Source organism: Myodes glareolus, chromosome 4 (assembly GCF_982192425.1).
Source record: "Myodes glareolus chromosome 4, mMyoGla1.1, whole genome shotgun sequence".
NCBI lineage: Eukaryota > Metazoa > Chordata > Mammalia > Rodentia > Cricetidae > Myodes > Myodes glareolus.
The window spans coordinates 10,260,451-10,286,834 of record NC_142029.1 but is presented as its reverse complement, the minus strand read 5'-3'; the positions used below and the strand labels follow the sequence as shown (position 1 = coordinate 10,286,834).

Below are 26,384 nucleotides of genomic sequence, written 5' to 3'. Positions count from 1 at the left end.
GGCTCAGCCAAACTCCTAAAGATGGAAGTTGTTTGACTCGGAAGACAGCCCTGTGTGCCACGGTCTAATCTCCCTTGGGACCTCCTTTGTAAGGATCGGCATCTTGGAGTGTTTATGAGTGCTGGGTGCATTTGGAGCTATGGTGGGAAGCCAGGGGGAAGAATTTGATGTTGAGAATGTACAGGAGACAGGCAAGGAAATAACACTGGAAGATAGTAAACAAAACAAAGCAAAAAAAAAAATGGTGAAATTGGAACCAGGAGGATGGTTTGGTGGGTGAGGACACCTGCTGTTCTGTCCTGATGTCATGGTTACCTTCAGTTGTCATTTTACACAGACTTTATGTCATCTAGGAAGAGGGACCCTCAACTGAGGAACTGCCTTCATCACGTCGGCCTGTCGGTGGGGCATTTTCTTGATTGCTAATTGATATAGGAGAGCTCAGTCATCGTGGGTGGTACCGTGCCTAGGCTGGTGAGCATGGGCTGTGTAAGAGAGCAAACGGATGGGGCTGAAGAGATGGTTAAGAGATGGTAAGTGGTTAAGAGCACTGGCTGCTCCTGAAGGCTCTGTTCCCCACACCCTCAAGGAAACTCACAACCACCTGTAACTCTAGTCCCAGGGAATCTGTTGCCCTCTTCTGGCACTTTTTGAGTACTGCATACATGCAGGCAAAGCACCCATACACATAAAATAAAATAAAGCAAAAATTAAAAAGAAAAAGAAAGGTAGCTGGATGTGAGCCTGGGAGGACGCCAGCAAGCACTGCTCCTCCGTGCTCTCTGCCTCAGGCTCCGGCCTTGGGCTTCTGTCTTGTCTCCCCTCCATGACTTCAACCTTCTTCTCTAACTTTCTCCTGATTGTGGTATTTATCACAGCAGAAGAAAAACAAACTTGGACAGCTGAGGACCTGAGTTCAACCCCAAGATTCCAAGAAAAAACCCTCAAAAATTGTCTCTGACTTACATCTGTGCACCTATGCACACAAACACACATACACACAAAAACAGTAGCAGTAATAATAAGAAGAAAACAATACATTAAAAAAAATAGGTCTGGCCTGATGATGTAGGCCTTTAATCCCAGCACTCAGGAGGCAGAGGCAGGTGTTGGATCTCTCTGTGAGTTCAAGGCCAGCCTGGTCTACAAGAGATAGTTCCAGGACAGACTTCAAAGCTACAGAGAAACCCTGTCAAAACAAAAAACAAACAAACAAACAAAAAAAAGGCGGGGTAGATACTGTTGTTGTTGGGTCCACTAACCTATATGAAATCATGTAGGGGAAAGGGGTCCTGGGTCCTTTCACGTGATGATCACAAGGATGAAGAAGATGGAAGCAAGACGGGAACAGGGATGCCAACAGTGTTCTCCAAGGCAAAATATGTGCTTTGCCTGCATGTGGACGCACAAACAAAGTAATGATTTCGTGGTAAGAAAACACTTAACCCTAGAGAGCATCCAGAGGGACGCACCTGACGGTCTAGTGTCGGGGACTGTGTTCACTAAAGCAGTGGTCCTCAGCCTTCCTGACACCGCGACCCTTTAACACAGTTCCTCGTGTGTGGTGACCCTCAGTCATACAACTATCTTCATTACAACTTCATAACTGCAATTTTGCTGCTCTTGTAAATCATAATGTAAATATCTGACACGTAGGATGGTCTTAGGTGACCCCTGTGAAAGCATCGTTCAATCTCCAACAGGGTCGCGACCCACAGGTTGAGAACCACTCCACTGAAGGATCTTGGGACTAGTGGATTAAAGCCACATGGATCCTTGGAAGCCTTATGCAAGTTCAGAAGCCATCTAAGTGGTGACACCTCAGGAGTCGGGTGGCTCCTGGTTGTCTAGGTGTTGTCCCATCAAAGTCCCATGAAAGCACCCTTGGAACTGAAATTCTCCTCTTCCCGCCCTCTTCTTTCCCCTCTTCCTAGCGGTCACCTCAAGCATCCCCACCCTTTCAGCTAGGGTGAGGTTGAGTGCCAAGGCCCCAGGTCCATCTTCCTAGTTAGCTCCAGCTTCCTGCCTGTGTCTTTTTGACCTGCCTCTGGGAACGGTGGCTTTGGTGCTCAGGGGATGCAGTGAGGTAGGATACAGGCATGCCAGACTTGCTGGCTATTTGACCACTTCATCTTCACCCCATTCATTGGTGCAGGTACGATGCCGGTCCTCGGGATCTGAAGATGGCTGAGGACTTGATGCCTGGCTGGTCAAATGCCACACACTGAATGGACCACCCAGGGGTTACATTTAGCAACAGAACACGGTAAATAAGGACATCAGTGAGAGGCAGGCTTTGTGGTAAGAGGAGGGCAGGGTGATGGATGCCTGGTCACACTCCCAGGGTGCGGTTGGCTTGTTTGAATAATTTCCCAGGCTGGCAGAGAACTGAAGCCTGCTACTTAGGGATAAACAGAAACCCTGCCCGCTCTTCCTGGTGAAGGGAGTTATTTGGCTGGGAAATCTCATCCTGAGAAGCTCAGCGGAGGAGAGTCTGAGGCAAGGCCACTTGAGGCGGGCACTTCTGTTTCTCCAGATGTCTTGATTCTGGGGAAGCTATTTAAACACTACATGTTGCATTCTATGTGTTATGTATGGATGATGGTGATGATTGTGATGATGATGATGGTGATGATGATGGTGATGATGGTGGTGGTGGTGATGATGACGATACAAAATCCATAAAAATTCTTGCTGTGACCAAGACTTCCTGGAAAGTAGCTGTGTCTGAAAAGACACTGGTTAAAACTGTACTGATGTGGAGGGGTTGGAAGGTTTCGGGTCCCCAAAGCTAAGAACGTCACCAGATAGCATCTAAGGCCTATAGAAAAGCCTCCTCTCTCTAATTGCCTTAGTTAATTTTCTACACCATGACCAAAGAAACTGATAAAAGAAGATTTAATCTGGATCCTCTCATTGTTCCAAAGGGTAGTAGAGTCTATGATCAATGTGGTAGGATCATGATGACCCGCAGGCAGGCAGGCTGGTGGGCATGGCTCTGGAGCAGTAGTTGACAGTTTACATCTTATCTACAAACATGAGGCAGATAGCTCACTGGGAATGGTGTGGTCTTTTGAAGCCCCAAAGCCCACCCCAGTGACACACCTCCTCCAACAAGGCCACACCTCCTAATCCTTCCCAAACAGTTCCACCAGTTTCAAACCAAGTATTCAAACATATGAACCTTTGGGAGCCATTGTCATTCAAATCACCACACCAATGGACTCACTGGTGTGTTTTAAACTTACCTTAGTTTAAGAGGTTATTTGTTCTGTAAAACTATAGAACTGATTTCACATGGGGACATGGAATTTGGGGTAACCTAACTCTGGCTTCTGGGCCATGATCATTCAAATGACTGGAAGATAAATTATCTCTCATTCCCTTTAAGGTGAGAGCTGTGTGTATATAGGAAACAGTCCTCGCTTCGGACGTGTCACTCTTGGATTGGTTCGATGCCCATCAACCCAGATGACGCCTCGGGAGTAGACAGGGACAGCAGCAGTGGAAAGTTATTAAAGGCGTGTGCTACAACACCTTGAACTCACAGAGATCTGTCTCTGCCTCCCAGGCATAGGGATTAAAGGCGTGTACTACCACACCTTGAGGTCACAGAGGTCAATCTGCCTCTGCTCCTTGAAGTCAGAGGTTAATCTACCTCTGCCTCCCTTGTGTTGGGATTAAAGGTGTGTACTGCCACACCCTGAAGTCACAGAGGTCAACTACCTCTGCCCCTTAAAGTAATGGAGAATGTGGTTGCGGCCCTCCACAGTTTTCTGCGACATGAAGCTGTATCTCCTTCATGTAAGTTTTAAAAACATCTGTGTTTAAGATGGAGATGTCTCAAGATTCAGATGGCTGTCTGTGTGGAGATTGTCCCAGGACATGTCCCTCAGTGACATTAAATGCTCATGAGCACTGTGAAGAGTCTCAGACATGGGAGAAAAATCTTTACCATGAAGATCTAACACTATGCAGGAGGGTCTCTGTGAGTTTGAGGCCAGTCTGGTCCAAGCCTGCTAAAGATACATACAAATTGAGACCTAGCTTCAAAAACAAAAATAAAACCACCCCTGAAACTAACCCTCCTGGTCTCACAGAGATAGGTCATTGTACATGGACAGGACAGGACAAAGCTGGGCGCAGTGGACCTGGAGTCCTGGATTATCTGGGGGCAGAATAGGGAGGGTCGCTCGAGCCCAAGAATTTCAGAGCAGTCAAACCTCATGAACAAATGTGAGGCTCTGAGAAACATAGAACAAGACAGGACACTGTTTCAGAACAGAAGAAAAGGCAGTGTGGAGGGAACCTGATGGTGGTGCACACCTCTCATCCCAGCACCCAGGAAGCTGAGGCTATCCTGAGATACATAGAAAGAACTTCTCTCAAAAAACAAAGCATACTCGAAAGAAGAAACCCAAAGTCCAGAAAAAGGCTTCCCTGGAAACCAAGACATCCTGGAAATGAAGAGTGCAGCAGATGGGAGCAGGGGCTGCCGACGGTCCCTGGAGCGAGAGACAGAAGACAGAAACCAGAGAAGGAAGGGGCGGGAGCCGTTCTGGGCCTCAGGATGGCAAAGAATAGAAAACTGGGCCATGTTCCGGCGTATGTTAATCCTCCTGCCCATATTCGTTTTTAAATTTTTAGATTTTAGGGCTCCTGTCATTGCTGTTATGATTAGTTTTGCTTGTGATAGTCTTGCCATGATACTCTGGCTGCCCTGGAGCTCTCAATTTAGACCAGGCTGGGCTCAAACTCTCAGGGATCCACCTGCCTCTGCCTCCTGAGTGCTGGGGGTAAAAGTGTGCGTCAACACAACAGGCTTTTTATAAATTTTAATTAGATGTGTGTGTGTGTGTGCGTGCGTGTGTGTGTTACTTGAGGAACGAGCTCTGCTCATCAGACTTAGCGGCAAGCACCCCTAGCTGATGAGCCACCTTATGAGGCATTGATATTTCCTTCAAGCAATAAAAACTCAGGGTCAATATGAAACTGGGCGGGACACTGAGTCCCATCTCAGTATCTGTGCACAGGTAAGAAATATGAACCAGGATATCCATTCCATCATGCTTTTCCTTCCTGTTTACCAGAGAAAAAGCTAGAAGAATTTGGAAAAATATCAGTTACTTCTATTCAAACTTATCCAGCCTCCATTCTGAATGAAGCCACACTCCTGGGTGCACAGCCATTGCTGATATCTGTCAACACAGCTCTGATGCCTGCTGTGTGACCTTTAACCTGGTAAACACTTTATTCCCACTTCATCAGAAGCAGCTGGCCTTTAGTTCCCGAGGACTCACTGTCACTGTGTGTCTGGGCCAGTAGTTAGAGACAGCTGTCAATCACACACTGGCTGACTTCAGACTGATTGAAAGGAACATGCAGTGCCTTGGAAAATGTTTCAGAAAGCAGCTAGTAACAAGGAGTCCTGCACCAACCAGGCCGTGTGCAAGCCGCCTCTCACTTCGGCTTATGATAACTGGCTTTAGACTATGAGTTTCACAGAACCTAGACTCTCTTGGGAAGATATTCTCAATGAGGGATTGTCTAGCTCAGGTAGTTTGTGGGCGTGTCTGTGGAGACTGCCTTAAGTTAGTTGTTGTGGGAAGCCAGTCAGCAGGACCGCTCTGCACTGCCTCTGGATCGGCTCCTGCCTCCAGGCTCCGGCCTTGAATTCCTGCCCTGACCCCCTGCATGATGGACTGTGAACTGTGAGATGAAACAAACCCTCTCCTCCCTGTGGTGGTTTGAATGAAAATGATCCCTACAGTCTCAAAGGGAGAGACATTAGGAGGAGTGGCCTTGTTGGAGGAAGTGTGTTTGGGGTTTCAGAAGCAGTGAGTGTGACTCTCCCTGCTTCCTAGGACCCAGCTGTAGAATAGAACTCCCGGCTTCTCTCCAGCACCATGTCTGCCTGTACAGCCCTATAAGACCCTCCATGATGATAATGGACGGAACTTCTGGGCTGTAAGCCAACCCCAATTAAATGTCTTCTTTTATAAGAGTTGCCGTGGTCATGGTGTCTCTTCACAGCAACAGAACCCCTAACTGAGACAATAGTTAACCTGGGCATGGTGGCAAAGGCCTTTAATCCCAGCCTTTTGGGACGCAGAAGCAGGTGGATCTCTGTTGAGTTCGAGGTCAGCCTGATCTACAAAGCAAGTTTCAAGACAGGCAAGGCTGTTACGCAGAGAAACCCCCTCTCAAAAAACAAAACAAAACAAAAACCCCGAAACCAAGAAGACACTAGTTAAAAGCAGAGAGAAATGAGTACACATATTATATTTTCTTGCTTGTTCAGCTGGATTTCTCCTCTCATCCTGTTCAGGACCCCCTGCCTATGGGTGGCGCTGCCCACAGTCAGCTGAGCCCTCCCACATCAATCATGAATCCTGAAAAGGCCCCGGTGGCATATCTACAGGCCAGCTTTACGGAGGCACCTCCTCAACTGAAGTTCGTCCTCCCAGATTGCATCCAGTTGGCAAGGAAACAAACAAAACCCCCAACCGGCCACAGCCCAACTAGGGCAGTTGTGGGCATGATGTGACCTTTCTGCATCAAGTCCCTGCCTCTATGATTTACTCCTAGCTTGCTTTTGGTCAGGGTTTCCCCAGAGCAGCCGCAGCAGCAAAGCAAACTAGACGAGGTCTCTCGCTGAAACGCGAGATCACTAAGTTCAGCTCGATTGCTTGTCCCACGAGTGTCCCCAGGGTCTGCCTATCTTGCCTCAGTGGTGCCGGGACAGTAGCCGTTGTGCCCAACTACTTTTTGTGGGTGCTGGGGAGCTGACCTCGGATTCTTCTGTCCCCACTTTCTCTTTTCCCACTGAGTCATCTCCCAGACCCACACCCCAACATCCCCCCCCCCCCAGGATGGCACCACCTTCCCACAGTTGCTCCATCCGAGAACTTCGGCCTCCCTTAGCCCTGCCCATGTCTCAGTATGTGGTCTTTTCGTTAAGCCCTTTTGTCCCTCAGAGAAGTAACTGCATTTATGGTTTTAAAAATATTTGATCAGTTACGCATTGAATAACTACTCAATAAGCATTGTACACTCCAAATGTATAGTTTAGCGGACTTTGACCAATGTCCACACTCATGTAATGACCACTGTCCTCAGGAGAGGGGTCTTACTTCACACTTGCGTTTCTACCTCTCAGAGGTAACTATGGTGTGGAGGGAAGTTTGGAAGCTTTTCCCAGGGAGACATCAACAGATACCTCTCCACCCCAGAGAGGACATTATTGACAGTCAAAGTTAAAGCGAAGTCCAAGTCTAGCTTGGTGAACCAGGGAGGTTATTTGGGCTTCTGTCTGGAGCGCGAGTCAGCCAAGCACAGCTGCACCCCAGAAAGGCCCACCCCAGCATGAGCGATGACCCCGGAGCTCCTGTTTGACTTGCAGGCAACTCCACTGAAGAAACTTCTCTCCCTAGCAATTGCTCCCTGTTCATACAATAGACACTAGGGGTGGGGCCTTGGGACTTCTGCAAGCTTCTTGGTTGGTTTAAGTTTCTGAAGCTTCTGGATCTCAGGATCCTTCCTCTCTCTGGAGGCTACAGCTCTGTTACCGGAGGCGGCTACCCAGGAAAACTGGCCTCTCATCTCCGATTTCTTTTTCCTTTTTTTTTTAACAAAAAATATTTATTTATTTACCTGTTCATTTATTTATTTATTTATTTACTTACTTACTTATGAGGCAGGGTCCTACTATATAGCCCTGACTGTCTTGGAGCTCACTCTATGGACCAGGCTGCCCTTGAACTCACCCCTCCCGCCCTGATCCTTGAACCTTCTGGATGGAAGGTATGCACTGCCTAGGCGGTGACAATCAATGTCATAGTTTGTTCTTTTGAAAAGTCCTGCTTAGTTAAGTCAAATGCTAAAGGCTGAACAAGCGTTTGCTGCTAAACCATGAATGACTGTCACTAGCTAGGGAGCTAGGACACGGGCATGAGGAGAACGTGCTTTCTTTTCAGAGTATGGATTGGGATTGGAACCCATGTCTGGCTTAGGACAGAGAGCATTTTCTGTTGATGTCGTATTGCGGCTGAACCTGGAGCTTCGTGTGTGCTCGGCAAGCGTCCAGACCGTTAGCATGTGTTTTGTCCTCTCCTTGTCCCCTGGCATCCATTTGAACATGCTGCCGTTTGTCTGTCACTCACTGGAGATGCCTGCGCGGCTCTGGATGGTGCAAACGAGGGAGCTAGGATCTTTCTGAGGCTGTTGTTTTCCTTTGTTTTGGATATACACCGCAGTGTTTTCTGGGACACGAGGCAAGCATACACTCACGGGAGACAGCTGGTTTCCCCCAGTGCTTGCACAAATTATACCTCTAGAACATACCATTTCCCTGGAGCAGGACAGGCCAAGACAGACCTGGGCAAAGATAATGTTTAAAATGCCATCAGGGTTAGGTAGTCAGTTTCAAAATGACTTCTAGGATGTTAGTAGACACTGCCCTTGGATGGGTCTCTTGGTGTAGCTCACAGGCATCTTCTGAGCCCCTACTTCATTTTCTACACTAAACTGTCAATGTCCCCCCAGTCCAGACATGTGAAATCTCACTCCCTAGGTTGCCTTGCCAACTGCTGAACTGAACGTAGCTAAGTAAATTCATTTCCACTCACACGTGAATCATCGTCAGGTCCTTAAGCACCTGTGTTTTAAATGTGAAGGATAATCATCACTGCTAGCAGCTTTCGAGGAGATGTGCGATCTTTTCAGTCAAGTCTGAAAGTTACAAGAGGCTTGCAAGATGGTATTGGATAGGAAAGGCACTTGTGTTAGGACCTCATGATCTGAGTTCAATTCTCTGGACCGATATGGTGGAAGGAGACTCCTGCAAGTTGTCTTTTGATCTACACACACACACACACGTAAAAAAAGCAATGAAAATTATGGGAAGCCTTGGGCAATAGCAGCGCCTGTCTGTGGGGCTGTAGTTGGGAGGGCTGTGAGTTGAGGCCAACCTGGGCTACATAGTGAGTTCCAGTCTAGCCTTGGCTCATACAAATAATGTGAGCTGGAAAATGCTATCTGTCCTAAGTCAGACATGGGTTCAAATCCCAGTTCATACTTGGAAAAGAAAGCACATTCTCCCCGTGTCCGTGTCCTAGCTCACTAGCTAGTGACAGTTATTTATGGTTTAACAGCAAACTCTTGCTCGGCCTTTAGCATTTGATTTAACTAAGCAGGACTTTTCAAAAGAACAAACTATGATAACGTCATCGGCAGCCATTTTGTGGGCACCTAACCCGTTTGTTGACTGGTACATTAATACGGAAGGGATCTGCAAACTGCAGAGAGCCTCAGGCGTTCAACGTTGAACAATTCATTATTGATTGAATACTTGAGACGGGGGTCTTGCTATGTAGCCCATGCCGGCCCGGAACTGGCAGCAATTCTTCTGCCTCTGCCTCAGTCTCCAAAGTGCTAGGATTACAGGGATATGAGCCACCAGGCCAGGCAACAGAGCTGGACTCTCTCTAGGGAGCTGATGCTGGGGAGATAGGACCCCATGAACTGGAAGAGATCATCCGTTCCAGGTGGGACCAAGACTGTAGCTTCTCAGATCACCCCCTACCCACCCCAAACGTGGGAATTCCACGCGCTCCGGAGGTCACCCAGATCTGACTCAGAAGTGAGTGGCAACGTGTTGAGGAATGCCAGGGTGAGGTAGCTAACGCCCTTGAAGGAAACATTGCTTAAATTAGATGAGAGCCCTCTACCTACATATACCGAGTGTGCTGGGATTACAAGCGATTGCCACCACTCCTGTTTTTCAGCCGTTCTGGGGACTAGAACCCAGGGCTCAGTGCCTGCCTGGGCCCTGCCAACTGAACCACATCCTCAGTCCCAAGATGGCCTTTTCCTAACGGATCAGAGCTTGCCGTCCCGAGGACTGAGGCTAGCAAATCAGCAGCTTCCCTTCTTCATTTAAAAAAAGATTTTGTTTAACGAAGGTTCTGTCTGTGAGTCCGCGCCCAGTCAAGACTTCGGGCCCTGCGTGGCGACCGTCCTCCCCTCGAGGGTACCCACTGCCCGCCCTCCGAGCCCTGGCCCTCCGCCCCGGCCGCGCCCTGGGCGCAGCCCCTTTTGGCACCGCGGCTCCCAGGTGCCCGGCGCAAAGGCGGAGCCGGACTGCAGCCGCCTGGGTGGCGCCACCGAGACCCCCGGGTGTTCGCAGGTCCCGGCGCTCCGGCTGCGACTCCCGCAGCATCCACGGCAGCGGCTCCAGCATCCCCGGGAACCCGAGACTCTCCGGTCGTGCACAACCAGCGGACGCCACCACCATGAGTGCGGGGCCGCGTTGGCCAGCACCCGGCAGCTTGCCTGCGCTCTGCGCCTCGCTGCTCTTGCTGGGTCTGCAGCCGCCACCCGTGCGCACCGAGGGTGAGTGTCCTCAGTCGCAGGGGTCCGGGTGCAGCCGGGAGGCCAGCCGGGCAGGAGGTGTAGCCTGGAACCGGCCACCCTGAGTCCCAGCATCGCCGGCTCCCACCTTTCCCCACCCTCCCCGCCGCCTGCTTCCTTGAGAGAGATCTCTAGAATGAAGTCACGTCTAGGCTGCCCTCGAACTTGCCCTGTTGGGATTGATTTTTCCATCTTCCCTCGGTTTCTCAGCGTCTGTAAGGTCGGTGCCCTTCCCGGAGACTGCGGTCAGAAAATATTCGCGTTGTCCAGGAAGATTTGAAAGATGAGTGGGGATTCTTGTCCCGGGCAAACAGGGAAGCAAGGCGTCCCGGTAGGAGGAACAGCTCGAGCTGAGTCGCTCAGGGGTGTTGGGGAACATGGGACCTACGATTTAAGAGTAAATAGGAAGGCGGAAGCCCAGCCGCCAGGTTGGGGTGGATGCTTGGGACAGACGGTGGAAAGCCAGGTAGCAGCCAGATGACAAGTTGGCCCACTTTGTTCTTTTGAACCCGAATTCAGCTTTAAATTTTTTAAGCATTTAGTATTTATTTATTTGCCTATGTGTTTATTTACTTTGTTTTTAAGTCTAAATTCAGCTTTAATTTAAAAAATTAGCTTGTGTGTGTGTGTATGTATGTATGTGAGTGTGTGTGTGTGTATGCTTATGCGTGCTTGCTGAGCTGAAGGATTCCCTAGTTCCCCACGCACTACGTGGGTTCCCTGGGGTAGAATTCAGGTCACCAGACTTGGCAGCAAGCACCTTTATCCACTGAGCCATGTTGCGGGCCCTTGAATTTGGCTTTTGATACTCTCCTTAAACTAGCAGGATTAGGGCCCTATGTCAATACAATTTCCGTTTGAAAAGCTAATTCAGCTGTATTTAGTTGTTGAAACAAAACCCCTCAGAACGTGGAGCTTGAGAGTTTGAAGGGAGGCGGCTGTCCTCAGCCCCAGAAGGTTTCTGGAAAGTTCACCCTTGGGACGACCTGGACCAATAGGGGAGAAAAGCCTTCAATCGATTTAGGGAGCTTTGCATACATTGAAATATAGTTATTTAAACCTGGTAAAGCATAGTGGTGACGCTAAAGATCAAGGAAAGAAAACCCTGGTACTTGAGGAAATGGTGAAAGGGACAATATGTCACTCGACACCGCAGGTGTGTGCTCCGAGTTGGCATGTATGTGCCATGTTTTAAGCAAGGACTTGGATTCTCGGTCAGCATCTTAGCCGTGCCTTCAGCAGTAAAAAGACACTGTTAACTCTAAAGGCTGTCAGTGGCCCCTCTAATTAATTACCAATTCGTTTATTTGAAGAGCTCTAAAAGCATTCTGCCACTGAATTCAGCCCCAATTTTGAAAAAAAAAAAAAAGATACGCTCCTTAAAAGTTACCATTTAAAAATGTGTAACTGCGGTTCTTAAAATATGCACATGTAAACATTTTGTTGTGCAAACGATGTTTGTGCATCTAATTCTAGAACATTCCATCACTGCCACAAGAAACATCACCTCTCTTTGCAGTCTGTGCATTGGCAAAGCTTTAGCATTTCCGGCCTGATGCTGAGCTTGAAAATTAAACTGGTTTTAAAGAAAGCAAGCAGCATGGGTTGGGTTAGTGCTAACTTTCCAACAAGGTCTACTCTTGTTCTGTTTTAATTCCCTTGAACAAGATCTCTGTCCATGATATTTTATAGAGTTTCGCCCTGTTATGGACGCTTAAGCAGAATGCCACATGGATAAGGATCAAAGTTTTGTGTCTGTCTGGCTTGGGGAGGGGCATAGAAAACAGAAGGTGGGGTTGCCTCCGGCAAAGAGAAACCCAGGACTCCTGTTGTGTGTGCTTTTTATTTCTGGGAATGCTTCCTGCTCCCCACCACCACCTTCCTTCTTCCTCTCTCCACTTGACCTACGGAGAATCATGAGCACACTTCATTGTAAGAAAATGCCATTTGCCAAGTCCTCCTTTATATAGCAGAGCCAAGGAAGAACTGTAAGCTAACATAGATAGCTTGATACCTTTTTTAGTGAGGCAGTCTCAGCATCTTGCATCCTCTGCATCTGGGTCACAACTGCAGCCTGCACTTCCCTCTTCCCAGCATTTTTGTTGCCCTGCCTCTACTTCCTGCCTGGTCGCCCCACCTATACTTCCTGCCTGGCTACTGGCCAATCAGTATTTTATTAACAACAATACAAGTGACAGAATAAAAGACCATTGTCTCACAGCACTCCCCCACTTTTTTTGTTCAAAACAAGAACTCTGAATTGAATCTCTCTTGTTTAGCTTTTTTTTTTTTTGACCATTATCCATAATAACTAGTAACCAACATCCTAAACAAAGAAAAATACTCATAGTCCATTTTTTGGGAAAGTGGGCTGATAATTTTATGGGGACTTAAAGAATATTTAGAATTATGATCAAGTCATGACTGGAGTATCCTGTGAGGCTTGATCATCTCAAGCAGCAGTCTTGAATCTGTTCTGGATATAGAACTCAGATATCCACTCCTATTGGAGATTTCTCAGGGGGGGTCTTCCTTGATCAAACCTGATTTTTCTTAACCCAGAATGAATCCACAGCCTCTCATTTTCTGTGGAAACAAAAGTAAAACCTCTTCTCCAAAGTAACATACCTTTTGACTTCAATTTTGAAGTCAAGGTATTTTTAAAATACCTATCTTGGATTAATTTAGCAGCATTTATAAACAAATATCTTTTAGTGGCTGTTGCTCCTTCCTCAGCATTCAAACAATTCAAAGAGAGTGTAATAACATACAGTATCCAGATTCTCTGTGTGTTTTTCATCTTTTTGTGGCTTTATTTTAAGCTCTATTTCTTTTATTTTTAAGTTTTGACTTTTTGAGACAGGATTTGTTGTGTATCTTTGGCTGTTCTGAAATTTACTCTGTAGACCAGGTTGTTCTTGAACTCACAGAGATCCACCTGCTTCTGCCTCCCAAGAGCTGGAATTAAAGGTGTGTGCCACCATATCTAACAACTCTCTTTTTTTATTTTAAGGACATTTATCTTTTTTTATTTCCCAAGCCTATATATATTTTTAAATACACTCTAAACAGTTTAGAGGGTTTTTTTTTTATTTGAATCTGTCTTTACTAGCTCTCTATTTTTTTTTAACCATACAAGTCTTTAATTTGGTAAGCAATATGGTTAGGATTAAAGTCTTGGCTGTGACAGCTGGATCGAGCCTATTCCTTAGCTTTTTGAAATTTTAACTTCACGATGGAGGTACCAGCCAGAGCCATGTTTATTGTCGCAACTCTATAGCGTTTTAAGGACCCTGTCGCCACCAAAAAGCATGTAGTAGCTTTTTATTAACACCACTTAAGTATTTCGTGGCAGGACCTCTTAAAAGAGCTTCAATGTTTTGCAGCTCAAGCTGAATCAGGAGGCCTCTCTTAAATGAGAGTGCTTGCCTCTAGCAACAAGAGCCCACCCGAGAAAGTGCTGCTATCTAGAAGTTGTGTGTTTAACTCTTTTTTTTTCTGTCCAGAATTATTTTTTAAACTCTTTTAGGTTTTATGTGGATGCAGTTGTCCCACTTTGAGTGCCATTCTGTTCACTGATTTTTCTGTCCTGCCCAGTTCCTGAAGTCATTAAGTCCCAAAGAAATCACACAGGGGTCTACATTAATTATAAACTGATTGGCCTAGTATCTCAGGCTTCTTATTAACTCTTATAACTTTTACTAGTCCATCATTTTTGTCTGTGTTAGCCACGTGTCTTGGTACCTTTTTTAGTAAGGCAGTCTCAGCATCTTGCATCTTCTGCATCTGGGTCATGACTGCAGACTGCGTTTCCCCGTTTCCAGCATTTTTGTTGCCCCGCCTCTACTTCCTGCCTGGTCACCCCACCTATCTTCCTGCCTGGCTACTGGCCAATCAGCATTTTATTAAAAATAATACAAGTGACAAGATAAAAGACCATTGTCCCACAGCAGGCCTGTGTGAGAACAAGGAGAGGACTGTTCAGTTGATACTCATGATTGTAGGTATTTGGACAAAAACAGGCTCTAAAATAATAAAATTTAAACAAAAACATTCATTTATATTTGATTAATTCAGCATGTATCACATACACAAAGTAGAAAGGCTACTGTATTTCTGTATTTTTACTTTGTTTTTCATTTGTATTTGTGTGTTGGGGTTGTGGGTGCACAAGAGGATAGAGTTCAGCAGTCAGTACCAAGTGTCTTCCTCAATCCCTTTCTAATCTTAGGATTTTTTTAAATTTATTTTTTATTTTAATGTGTGTGTATGTAGGCGCCTTCTGAGGTTAGTGATGTGAGATTCCCCTTAGAGTGGAATTCCAAGCAGTTGTGAGCCACCCCATGTGGGTGCTAGGAACCAAACTCTGGTCCCTTGCAAGAGCAGTGTGTGCTCTTAACTGCTGAGCAGTTCCAGCCTCCCTACCTTGTGTTTTTGAGACAGTGTCTCAAGGGAACCTTGTCATCGAGTCACAGGAATCCTCATGTCTCCACCTCCCCAGTGCTGGGATTACAGGCGTGTGTAGCTGGACATGGAGTTTACGTTTTTGGGTACATTCACATGTGGAGGTCAAAGACAACTTTGTGGAGCCTTTTCTCTCCTTCTCCCTTTACAGGGCTTCCAGGACCAAACTCAGGTTGTCAGATCCACGCAGCAAGCTCCCTCACCCCCTAAGCTATCTTGCCTGCTAGTGTGAGAGCTAGGAATGGAACTCAAATCTTCACACTAGAGCAGCAAGCCCTTTGCCAGCCGAGTTATCTTCACAAACTTTACTTTCTTTAATTTTTGAAATGGGAAAAAAGTCTTCATATTAACTAAATGCAAATGAGCTGTCTGGATAATGATTTTTTAAAATTAATTAATTAATTTATTATATATACAATAGTCTGTCTGTGTGTATGACTACAGTCCAGAAGAGGGCACCAGACTTCATTATAGATGGTTGTGAGCCACCATATGGTTGCTGGGAATTGAACTCAGGACCTTTGGAAGAGCAGGCAATGCTCTTAACCGCTGAGCCATCTCTCCAGCCCCTGGATAATGATTTAAGAGAAAGACTCACCAATTCAGGCCATGTTTAAGGAGCAACTACTGCATACCAGGCAAGGTCCTTGCTGACAAAGACAGAATGATGGAGAGAAATGGGCCCTTCTACCAGGGAGCTGAAAACCCACAGGAGGAGAGCTGCCAGCAGACAGCTGGATGGTCGCAGCTGCCGCTTCCGCTTCCGTCACTGATGAGGCTAAAGGGCAGAAGATGCTCTGAGAGTCAAGGCAGGAGGTTGTTTGCTTAGGGTCTCAGATCAGGCTGGTCTCCAACTCACAGTGATCCCCCTGCCTCTGTCTCAAAGTCTGGGCTACTGACTTCAGTATAAGAGACTTTTTACTTAATGCAGGATAACCTGAAACACAAGTAAAACTTACTGAGCATTGGATGGAGAGATGGTCAGCAGCTAAGAGGTTTGCTGCTCTTCAGAGGACCAGGGTCTGAGTCCCAGCATCCAGATGGTGGCTCACAGCCGTCTGTAACTCCAGTTCCAGGGGTTCTGAGGCAGTGAGGACTGTCTCAGAGCCCTGGCACCAACACACCCACGCAAGGGAACCCAGGACACTGAGCCCTGTCACACCTTTTTTTTTTTTTTTTGGTAGAAGGATTAAATGAAACAAAGCAACACACACACACACACACACACACACACAAATAGGATCTCACAACAGAACTCGGAGATCTGCCTGCCTCTGTCTCCCAGTGCTAGTATTAAAGACAGGTGTCACCACACCTGGCTAATCCAAACCCATGCCAGACTGTGGTTGGTGTGTGTGTGAGGGGAAGAATGCACATATGTGTGTGTGTGCATACGCATGGGTGCATGGGGAAGCCAGAGAGCAACCTCAGCTGTTGTCTTTAAAATGCCACCCACCATGTTCCCTCGAGACAGGGTTTCTCGCTGGCCTGAAATTCCTCAAGCGGGCCAGGCTGGCCGTCCAGTGAGTCCCACAATCCACCTGTTTCCACTTCTCAACACTGCAGCCTCAAACCAACACCACCCGGCTCTATTGTTATGTGGTTTCTGCAGATCAGAGTCAGGGTCCTTAAGACCCCAAGGCAAACATTTAACCCGATGCGTCTGTCTCCCCACCACAGTTAAATATTTGTTGGTTGAGCTGTTTATAGTAGACCAGAACAAGTGAGACGTAGTGTCGTACTCTGGTTCTGGATAGGAGGGAGGATGGGGTGGGAGCGCGGTTTGAACTCGTGGGCTTAAAACCCGTTCCGGATAGGAGGGAGGACGGGGTGGGAGCGTGGTTTGAAACCCGCTCTTGGGCAACAGAAGTAAAAACCCCAGCAGCACTGTCACCGCCTGGTCCCAGGGACGGAAAGCATTAGCGTCTGCAGACAGCGAGCGTCGCAGACTCCCAGAGCCTTGGACCTGAGATAGCACATCCTTCTCTTCCTGTACAGGGAAACTCTTCCTGCTGGAGTCTCAGAACGGCTCTCAGGGCCTGGACCTGGAGGCAGCTCGGCTCTCCTGCAGGAGCAGGGGTGCCCACCTGGTGTCTGCTGGGGAGCTGAAGAGGGTGGTCCAAGACTGTGCCTTCGCAGTGTGCACGACAGGCTGGCTGGCTGACGGCACCCTTGGGTAAGTCAGGATAGCCAGGGAAGCATTCTTTTCCAACCACCTCAGCTGCGCTACCTAGGTGTATATGGGGCTCAACGATTGTCCTGCAGGAGTCAGAGGACAACTCTTCAAAGTCAGTTCTCACTTTCCTCTCTGTCCAAGTAGGGTCCCTCTTGCTTCTTCTGCTCTGCCTAAAGCTGCCGGTGCAGACTCCGGCTGTTTCTCCCGTCTCTGCTCCCATCTTGCTATAGGAATGTTAGGATCACAGATGCATGCCCCCATAGCCAACTTTTTACATGGGATAATTATAGTTTGAATCTAAAACACTCCCCACGGGCTCTTGTTTTGAATGCTTGTCCCCAGAAAGTGACACTATTTGTAGGGAGGGTCCTGTGGGACATTTTTGATGTGGGGTCAAGCTGGTCAAGCAGGTCCCTGGGAGCTGGCCTCTGAAGATTGCTCACACAGCCTGATTCCTGTCACTTTTTGGATTCCCGTCTTCAGTCAGGTGAGCAACCTCTGGCACCACGGACTGGGTAGTTCCTGCTGCCACACTGCTCCAGCTTTGGGGACTGAAATCTCGGAAACCGTGAGCCAGAATGAGCTGCTCCTGCCTTGAGCGGCTGCTCTCGGGTGTTTTGCAACTGTTCAAAAGTAACAAATACAGACGAGATGCCTATCCTCGATGAAGGCTACGGCCTCACGCAGGCCCTTGCCAAACGGCCACTGCTTCCAGCATCCCCCACCCCACTCCACCTCCAACACCCCCCCCACTCCCCCCCCCCCCCCCCCCGTTGAGTTTTCATCAGCCTGTGAGTTGCCCCTGCTCAGGTGCTAGAGTCTACAGAGCAGTCCTCCCTGTTGTGAGCTGAGCTCCTAACCCAGCGAATGCTTTGGAGAAGCAAGTCTTACGATGAGCTGGAGAAAACGTCCCAACAGGGTTTGCACCTGTTCTTTGGGTTTCAAAGATTAGAGTAGAATTTTAGGCCTCCAGGTGTCTGGAAGAATCCATAAGAATTCACTTTTAAGAAAGATAATTCTACCCTAGTCCTTGATTTTACTCCAACGATTTTTGTTAGCAGAGTATTTCACACACAATATAAAATAGCCAGTCACACTAGGAGATTAATAATGAGTAAAATTCAGGAGACACACCAGCTAAATGAAATTCTATGTATCACCCTGGTAGATATTGACTTTCAGATGACAACCCTTCAGGCTTGAGAAATGGCACAGCTTTTAAGCACACTGGCTACCTTTCTATAGGACCTGGGTTTGATTCCCAGCATGTCCGTGGCAGCTCACAACCATCTATAACTTCAGTCCAGGAGATCCAGCACCCTCTTCTGAACTCCTCAGTCACGAGGCACCCTCATGGTACACAGACATACATGCAGGCAAAACACCCATACACATAAAATAAAAATGATTTTAAAAAAAAGATGACAATCCTTAAAATTTTTCAAAACTATAAAAGACAAGAATTTTAACAGAATGAGAAACTATAAAAATAGCCAAATGGAAATATTTTAGAAATGAAAAACAATAGTAACTAAAATTAAGAATTTAATGGATGGATCTAATAGCTGACTGAAACGAGCCAAAGAAAGAATTCGTAAGCTGGAAGCTATTTTGGAGGGAGATAGGCTGAACAAAGAAAAAAAAAGAATTAAAAAAAAAGTAGAGAAAATGGTAAAGATGATGAAACTGTATGCAATTAGAACTCTAAAAGGAAAAAAGAGGGGGCTGGAGAGGTCGGTGGTTGGGAAGTTCCATGTCAGAGGCTATTGCTCTCCCAGCACCCACATAGAGAGTCTGTGCACGGAGGCTGCTCTCCGTGTGAAGTTGAGCTGAGGGGTGCTGGTCTGGGGAGACTGTCGCTCTCCCAGCACCCACACAGAGAGTCTGGGCCTGGAGGCTGCTCTCCGTGTGTAGTCCAGGCTGAGGGGCGCTGGTTTGGGGCCTCTCTACACGAGCGTAGGTAACACAGAGGGCATACCCACAGTGATATCAGATGGTCCCTTCTCAGGCAGATTATGGAGCCTGTCTGCTCCAGCTTGGTGAACTCCACTTCCTCTTCACCTGGCAGATAGCTCCCTTGTTCTTCCTCCTTTAGCCCTACCTCAATTTCTGTCTTACCTCAGTTCCCTGCACCGCCCCTTCCCCTGCCGCCCAGGCTCGTGGGTGCAGGCACCAGGATCCCATCCTTGCCACAGGTTTCTGCAGACCTCTGAGACATGCTGGACGAGGTGATTCAGGAAATAAGTGCACCTTCCTCTTCCCACCCATAGGCCACTCCTCCCAGCTCTTCACCCAGCCACCCAGGCAGACCCCCTGTCTTCTGAACCACAGAATCTGGGTTTTAGGGGATCTCCCATTAAAGGCTTTAGAAGGAAATGCTAAGCTTGAAAACCTTGCCAAGGAGCCATGGCTCTTGGAGAGGCTTTCTGAATATTTGAGTAAAAAGAACCACCAACCTAGTGAGGTGCCTCAGCGGGACTCAGAACTTCTGAAGGAAGGGAAAACCCAAGAGTCGGTGTCTCTTGGAAGACCTTTTCCCTCCCAAGAAGATAGTTGTTCCTCCAGCAGGGGTCAGAAAAGGAAGGGCCTGGACAAGACAGCAGTGGTGTCTTGGCTGACGCTCGCTACTCAAAGGGAATCGATTCTGTTGAATTGATTCTGGTCCATGTGCCAGAGGAATTCTAGATGGCCTTCCATCTAGAATTCCGTTAAGCACCACCCAACCTGGTCCCAGAATAAAGGCCCCCGGGAGAAGCTCCCTCAGGAAAAAGTCCCCTCAGATGAAGTCTCCTCAGAAAAAGTTGAACCCTCAAACCACCCCCAAGCCTTCTCAGAACACCCTAGGAAAAGACCCCCCCCACAGGAGAACTCCCCTGGAAACAGCTCTCTCTGAAGAATGTCACATAGAAACACACCCTCTCCCGCTTAGACAGCAAGCACTCTAGGACATTCCAGAACTTACTAGGGAAGATGGCGGTGACTGACCGTGACGTCAGTGGACGCTGGTCCCAAGAGGGCATACGAACCCCTTAGCTCAGTGTGGCCCTGTCAGCTGTAATGGAGACATGCTTTAAGACAAGCGCTGCCTTCACCTTGCTGAGATGCGGACTGCTGACAGTGTGGACTTCCCTCGAGCACATGGTGAAGGCTGCTTACGCAGCCAGATCTATAAGATATGTCCAGGGAAGACGGGAGTGAAGCGTGGACAAGTACGGTGACTTTTCCCTCGCGTCCCTTGCTGGAGATATCCCCACTTGCCCTCACCCTCAGCCAGAAGGTCACAGCTTAGAGAATGCCACCATGCCTCTGAAGTGTCTCGCTAAGGATGCTGTTGGGCTGTGACATCCAGTTTGGAAAAGTCAGCTATTCTTCTGCAGAAGATGCCCTGGTTACCATGGTGACAAGGGACTTTATGCAAATCAGGCTTTTGACTTTCAGCAGGCAGGGCATGATGAGAAATGTTTCCACATCGCCTCACCGCTAGAATGACCATCTGTCTTTTAGGAGAGGAGGTAGTAGAGAGTACTGTGTTACCCAAGCTGGTCTCAAACTCTTTATTTCAAGTGATCCTCCTGCCTCAGTTTGCCAAGTAGTCGATGATACAGTTGTGTGCCATTATGCAAGATACATGCTATTTTATGTCTTTTGTTCTCAAATAATCTGCTAATTTTTTAAGCCTTTTGGCTGCAATTGCTTGTCTAGAGTGATAGATTTGCTGGATTTAGGTTCCGCTTTGCAAGCTAAAAAATTCCATATAATTTTAGTCGACTTTCTAGTCTTTTAGATTTCCCTGAGCCTGGAGTTACAGGCGGTTGTGAGCCCCCATACCCGGTGCTGGGAACCAAACCCAGGTTCTCTGCGAGAGCAAGCGTTCCACTGCCGAGCCTTCTCTCCAGCCCTTCTATAGAACTCAAATGAGGACTGGGGAGATGCTTAGCAGGTAAAGACCTACGATTAAGGTTGAGGACCTAAGTTCAGCACCTGGGACCTGCATGGTGGACAATCTTCATACACACATGATCTTTATACACGTATTACCAAAGTAAACACTCAAAATGTAAAAATATTCTCAAGTGACTCCTTGGATGAATTTTTTTCACAGTGAGGGGGTGAAAAGGTGTTGCCTCTGAGTTAACCCGGTCATCACCTGTCTTCCAAATGTGACTGACCTCTGTCTGAGGAGAATGTTTCTATGTCCAAAGGTCATGAGGCACCCAAATCTCTGCTGACTCAGACCTGACAGCAGAAATGAATTCTTTCCAGTCTGAAGACGGTCCTAACTCAGGGTCCTTCCTTGTGTGTGCAGGACAACCGTGTGCAGCAAAGGGGGCGGTGAAGAGCCAATCGCGAGAGCTGTCGACGTGAGAATTGACAGCCACCCTGTTCCCGGTGCCAAGTACAACGCCCTTTGTATTAAGGATGAAGGTCAGTCTTTGTAAGGGTCCGGGAGGGTGTGAGTGGCTGCTACTGTCTATGTGAACACACTGGGGCAACCTGTCTCTGAGCATGCTTCGCTGATTCTTCCCAGGGTGAATAGAGGGGTGGCTTGGAAGCTAAGATCACTAACTGCTCTTCCCAAGGAACTTCGGTTCCCACCACCTATGCTGGGCACTTGCCTGTCACTCCAGCTCCAGGGATTCCAATAACCTTGTCTTTGTGGGCATTAGCAATCATATGTGTGTGCGCACACACACACACACACATACAATTTAAAAAAAATAAAACAAATGTTTAAAAAAAATACAAGTTTAGAAGGAGACTAACTAGGAAAGCAGATAAGGCAGTGAGAACCTGGACAGGAAAGTGAAAATGGCCAAGCCATGGTACAAGATTCAGCAGAGTTCACGGAGGTGCTGAGGGAGCCAGTGTCTCAGAGAACCTCTGGAGGTGGTGTGCATGTATCACAAACCTCTGGAGGCAGCGTGCATGTATCCAGAATCTCTGGAAACGGTGTGCATGGGACAGCGTGCATGTATTGATAATCTCTGGAGGCAAAATATACAAAGAACTCAAGAAATTAGTCGTCAAACGAACAAATAATCCAATAAAAAATGGGGTACAGACCTAAACAGAGAATTCTCAACAGAGGAATCTAAAATGGCTGAAAGACATTTAAGGAAATGCTCAACATCCTTAGCCATCAGAGAACTGCAAATCAAAACAACTCTGAGATTCCATCTTACACCTGTGAAAATGGCCAAGATCAAAAACACTGATGACAACTTATGTTACTGGTGGGAATGCAAGCTGGTACAACCCTTTTGGATGTCAGTGTGGCGATTTCTCAGAAAATTAGGAAACAACCTCCTCAAGACCCGTAATACCACTTTTGAGTATATATCTGAAGGATGCTCAATGGTGCCACAAGGACGAGTGCTCAACTATGTTCACAGCAGCGTTGTTTGTCATAGCCAGAACTTAAAGGTCCCTCAACTGAAGAATGGATAAGGAAAATGTGGTACATTTACACAATGGAGTACTACACAGCAGAAAAAAATAATGACATCTTGAAATTTGCAGGCAAATGGATGGAACTAGAAAACATCATATTGAGTGAGGTAACCCAGACCCAGAAAGACAAATATCATATGTACTCACTCATAAAACTCATGTTTTTTAAACATAAACCAAAGAAAACCAGCCTACAAATCACAATCCCAGAGAACCGAGACAACAACAAAGACTCTAAGAGAGACATACACGGATCTAATCTACATGGGAAGTAGAAAAAGGCAAGATCTCCTGAGTAAATTGGGAGCATGGGGACCTCGGGAGAGAAGGGGAGGGGAAAGGCAGGAAGGGGAGCAGAGAAAATTGTAGAGCTCAATAAAAATCAATTAAAAAATCTCTGGAGGCGGTGTGCATGTATTGAGAACCTCTGGAGATGGTATGTGTGTATCTAGAACCTCAGGAGGCAGTGTACATGTATTGAGAACCTCGGGAGATGGTGCGCATGTATAGTTACTGTCTCGTTGCTATAACAAAAGGTGACATAAGGGAGTAGGTGTTTACTTTGGTTCTCAGTTTGAGGGTGGAGTCTATCATGCTGCAGAAGCTTAAGAGCACAGTAGGCAGTGTGTCCACATCTGGGAAGCGGAGAGAGACAATGCTGCTGGCCATCAGACCTTTCTTTTCCCTGAGGGTGTGGGATGGCACCACCCACTCTGAGGACAAGTTCTCCTTTCTCAGTTAAGCACATTCACAGACACACCTGGAGCTGTCTCCTATGTGGTTCTAAATCCAGCTAAGTTGATAATGAAGATTAATCCTCACAATACATAATTATGATTTTCCTGATTGGGGTGAGGGAGCTGGGATAGATATACCACTATAGCTGTCAATCATTGCTCAAGAAATTTATCAGAAAATATTGACTTGGGCTGGAGAGATGGCTCAGTGGTTAAGAGCACTGACTGCTCTTCCAGAGGTCCTGAGTTCAATTCCCAGTAACCACATGGTGGCTCACAACCACATATAATGAGATTTGGTGCCCTCTTCTGGCCTACAGGCAGGATATTGTATAAATAAATAAATAAATAAATAAATAAATAAATAAATCTTTAAAAAAAGAAAAAGAAAATATTGACTTCTGGGGGTTTTGTTTGCCTGGGTACAAGTGGCACCATCTCACAAAGAGGGTCAGGTGCCCACCAGGAGCCCTGTGCTTGGAAAGATCCAGCTCTCTGGGGGAATAAGAACAGAGCCCTGGGCTGGACAGTAATGGTTTATGCCTTTGATCCCAGCACTTGGGAGGCAGAGGCAGGTGGATCTCTGTGAGTTCAAGGCCGGCCTGGTCTACAGAGTGAGTTCCAGGACAGCCAGAGCTACACAGAGAAACCCTGCCTTGAGCAAACAAACAAAAAAGAACAGAACCCTGTCCTTGCCCACTTCAGATCCTGATGGCCGCGGCTCAGGCTTTCGTCTCTCTTCCTAGTGAGGACCATACTTAAAAATAATTCCTTTCCTAGCTGGGGAATTGGCTCAGAGGTTAAAAGCACTTACTGCTCTTGCAGAGGACACAGGTTTGATTCCCAGCATCCACATGGAGGCTTGTGACTGTCTATAATGCCAGTCGCAGGGGATCAGGCATCCTTTTCTGATTTTTGAGGATTCTGGGAACACATATGGTGCATATACATACATACACGCAAAGCACTCATGCACATTCATCAGTGACATGCCCGCCTTCCAGTGTGAGCACTCAGCTAGGAAAGGGTCTGCATTTGCTGGGTTATATGGAAGGCTATCAGAGCCATCTCTCCATCGGCCCAATCAAATAACCAAGGCGCTCTCTCTCTCTGTCTCTCTCTCTGTCTCTCTCTCTTTCTCTCTCTGTTTCTCTGACAGCTGTGTAAGGAAATTCAAATGACCCTTTGGATCCCAAACCTCACCAGTGTCTGACCCCGAGGGAAACAGAACAAAGCCAGAACCTTGTCCCTCTAGTGATCTCAAGGGAACAGGTCTTCTTTAGCTTTTGTGACATTTTGCCACCCAAAGCAGAGTGACTTAAATGACAACTTGGTAGCCCCACAATCTGTGTGGCACTTGTGCTAATCCTGGCTAGGCTCATCTACAAATCTCTAGCCTGCTCATGGTTCAGAGGCAGCTTTGCTCCTGGGGAGCACAAGAGCTGCCATCTAGCTGCAATGGCAAACTTCCGGTTCAAAGGGAATAAGTGACAGCAGTGACAGCAGGACACCTGACATCCTCCTTTGGCCTCCACACAAGTGTGCTCAGGCATGCACATCTGCACACACACAGAGATACACACAGATACCCTCCATGCATCACACATATACACCCCGACACAGAAATACATCACACACACAGATCCTCCCCCGCAGTTCCGCAATACACACAGACACACTCAGATACCCCACACACATATACATCACACACACAGACATTCAGCCCCTAGCACTGCACATATACACAGACACTCCCCCACAGACATACATCACACATACAGACACCCCAACACATACATACATCTCACACATACAGACATCTCTTCACACACAGAGACACCCCCTCACACACAGTGACATCACCCCCACAGTACCATACACACATAGAGATACACCATCAATTCCCCCCCCTACAGGAACACACACACATACACACATTCCCCATACACACACTTAAAAAAATAATTAAAATGTAGAGAATTGGAAAACAGAGAAAGGTTAAGCAACCGCCCTGGATTAAATGAGATAAGAGACTTGATAATGAAATGCAGTCCTGAGTTGTTTCCTGGACTAGCAAAAAAGACAACTGTATTTGCTCATGTTTGAATATGGATCGTGAATTGCAGAGCTTGATACTGATGCCGAGACATCATGATTTTGATAATTACTGCTGCTGTGCTAAGAGAACATCCTTGCATTTAGGAAATGCACAGACAAGTCTCTTAGGGGGTGAAGGGCATCGTGTCTACAACCTACTCTAAAGTGGATCAGAGAAGTGTGTGTGTGTGTGTACCGGGGTTACTTGCCGGAGCGTGATGACTCAAGAGCAGCCACCGTGTAGAAAGCTCACCCCGTCATGAGCATCCACAGGGAAAGCTACACTCATGCTGCTGTTCTCATAGCTGTCCCTGTGTCCTGCTGTCCTGCTGTCCTGCCTTAGATGGGGTGTGGAAGCCATTGCTCACAACCCTCCGTGTTTCGTGGTGAAGAAGAAGCCCTTCCCTTATGGGGACCTGCTGAACCTCCTTGGCGAAAGCAAACAGGCTGGTCAGAGGGTTCCTATGGACTTTCAAGCACGGCTCAGCTGAGCTTTCCTGGGATTTCTTATACATGCAGCAGTGTTAAGGGGACCTGAAGGCGGAGAGGCTTAGCTGGGCGGACCTAAGGGCAGGAGGGTAAGCCCGGCTCACAGGGTCTAAGGTTCCTACCAGTGCATAGGTGAGGCTCAACTCAGTGTCTCAGCGCTGTGCCCTCTTTCTACCCTCTCTCTGGGCAGCATGCCAGGTCTGTGTCACCCCGATGCTGCTCCCCTCGGGTAAGACCAGGGGAACGGAGAGTGCTGACTTCAAAACTGGCGGCCATGCGCCTACTAAAGATGGAAGCTCACACGCACACAGCCCTTCCTGCATGTCTTCTGTGCAGGAAGCACCGGCACAGACACGTCTTTTTCCTCTGGTGTTTTGTTTCCGAGGGTGAATTTCCAGCCCCGTGCTGATCTTACTTAAACTCGTAAGTGCACAGTTACTTTTACAGACAGGATGCTGAAGCCTCTTCCACTTGGATTTTCCCCCACTCTACTTGGGTAGATTCTCAGTGGGGACAGTAGCCCAAGGGTTGGAGGCTTCCAGCTCCCCCTCAATTCTGTC

General features: G+C 47.4%; 1 protein-coding gene across 1 annotated transcript in view; it reads left to right on the top strand.

Annotated features, from left to right (window-relative positions):
* Positions 1 to 10,149: 10,149 nt before the first annotated feature.
* Positions 10,150 to 26,384, top strand: part of Susd5 (sushi domain containing 5) — a 44,440-nt gene continuing 28,205 nt past the window's right edge. The window contains exons 1-3 of the mRNA XM_048424066.3: positions 10,150 to 10,392; positions 16,873 to 17,050; positions 21,357 to 21,475. Of these exons, the coding sequence (XP_048280023.2) occupies positions 10,293 to 10,392; positions 16,873 to 17,050; positions 21,357 to 21,475 (397 nt within the window). The 5' untranslated portion in view covers positions 10,150 to 10,292. The remainder of the gene's footprint in view (positions 10,393 to 16,872; positions 17,051 to 21,356; positions 21,476 to 26,384) is intronic.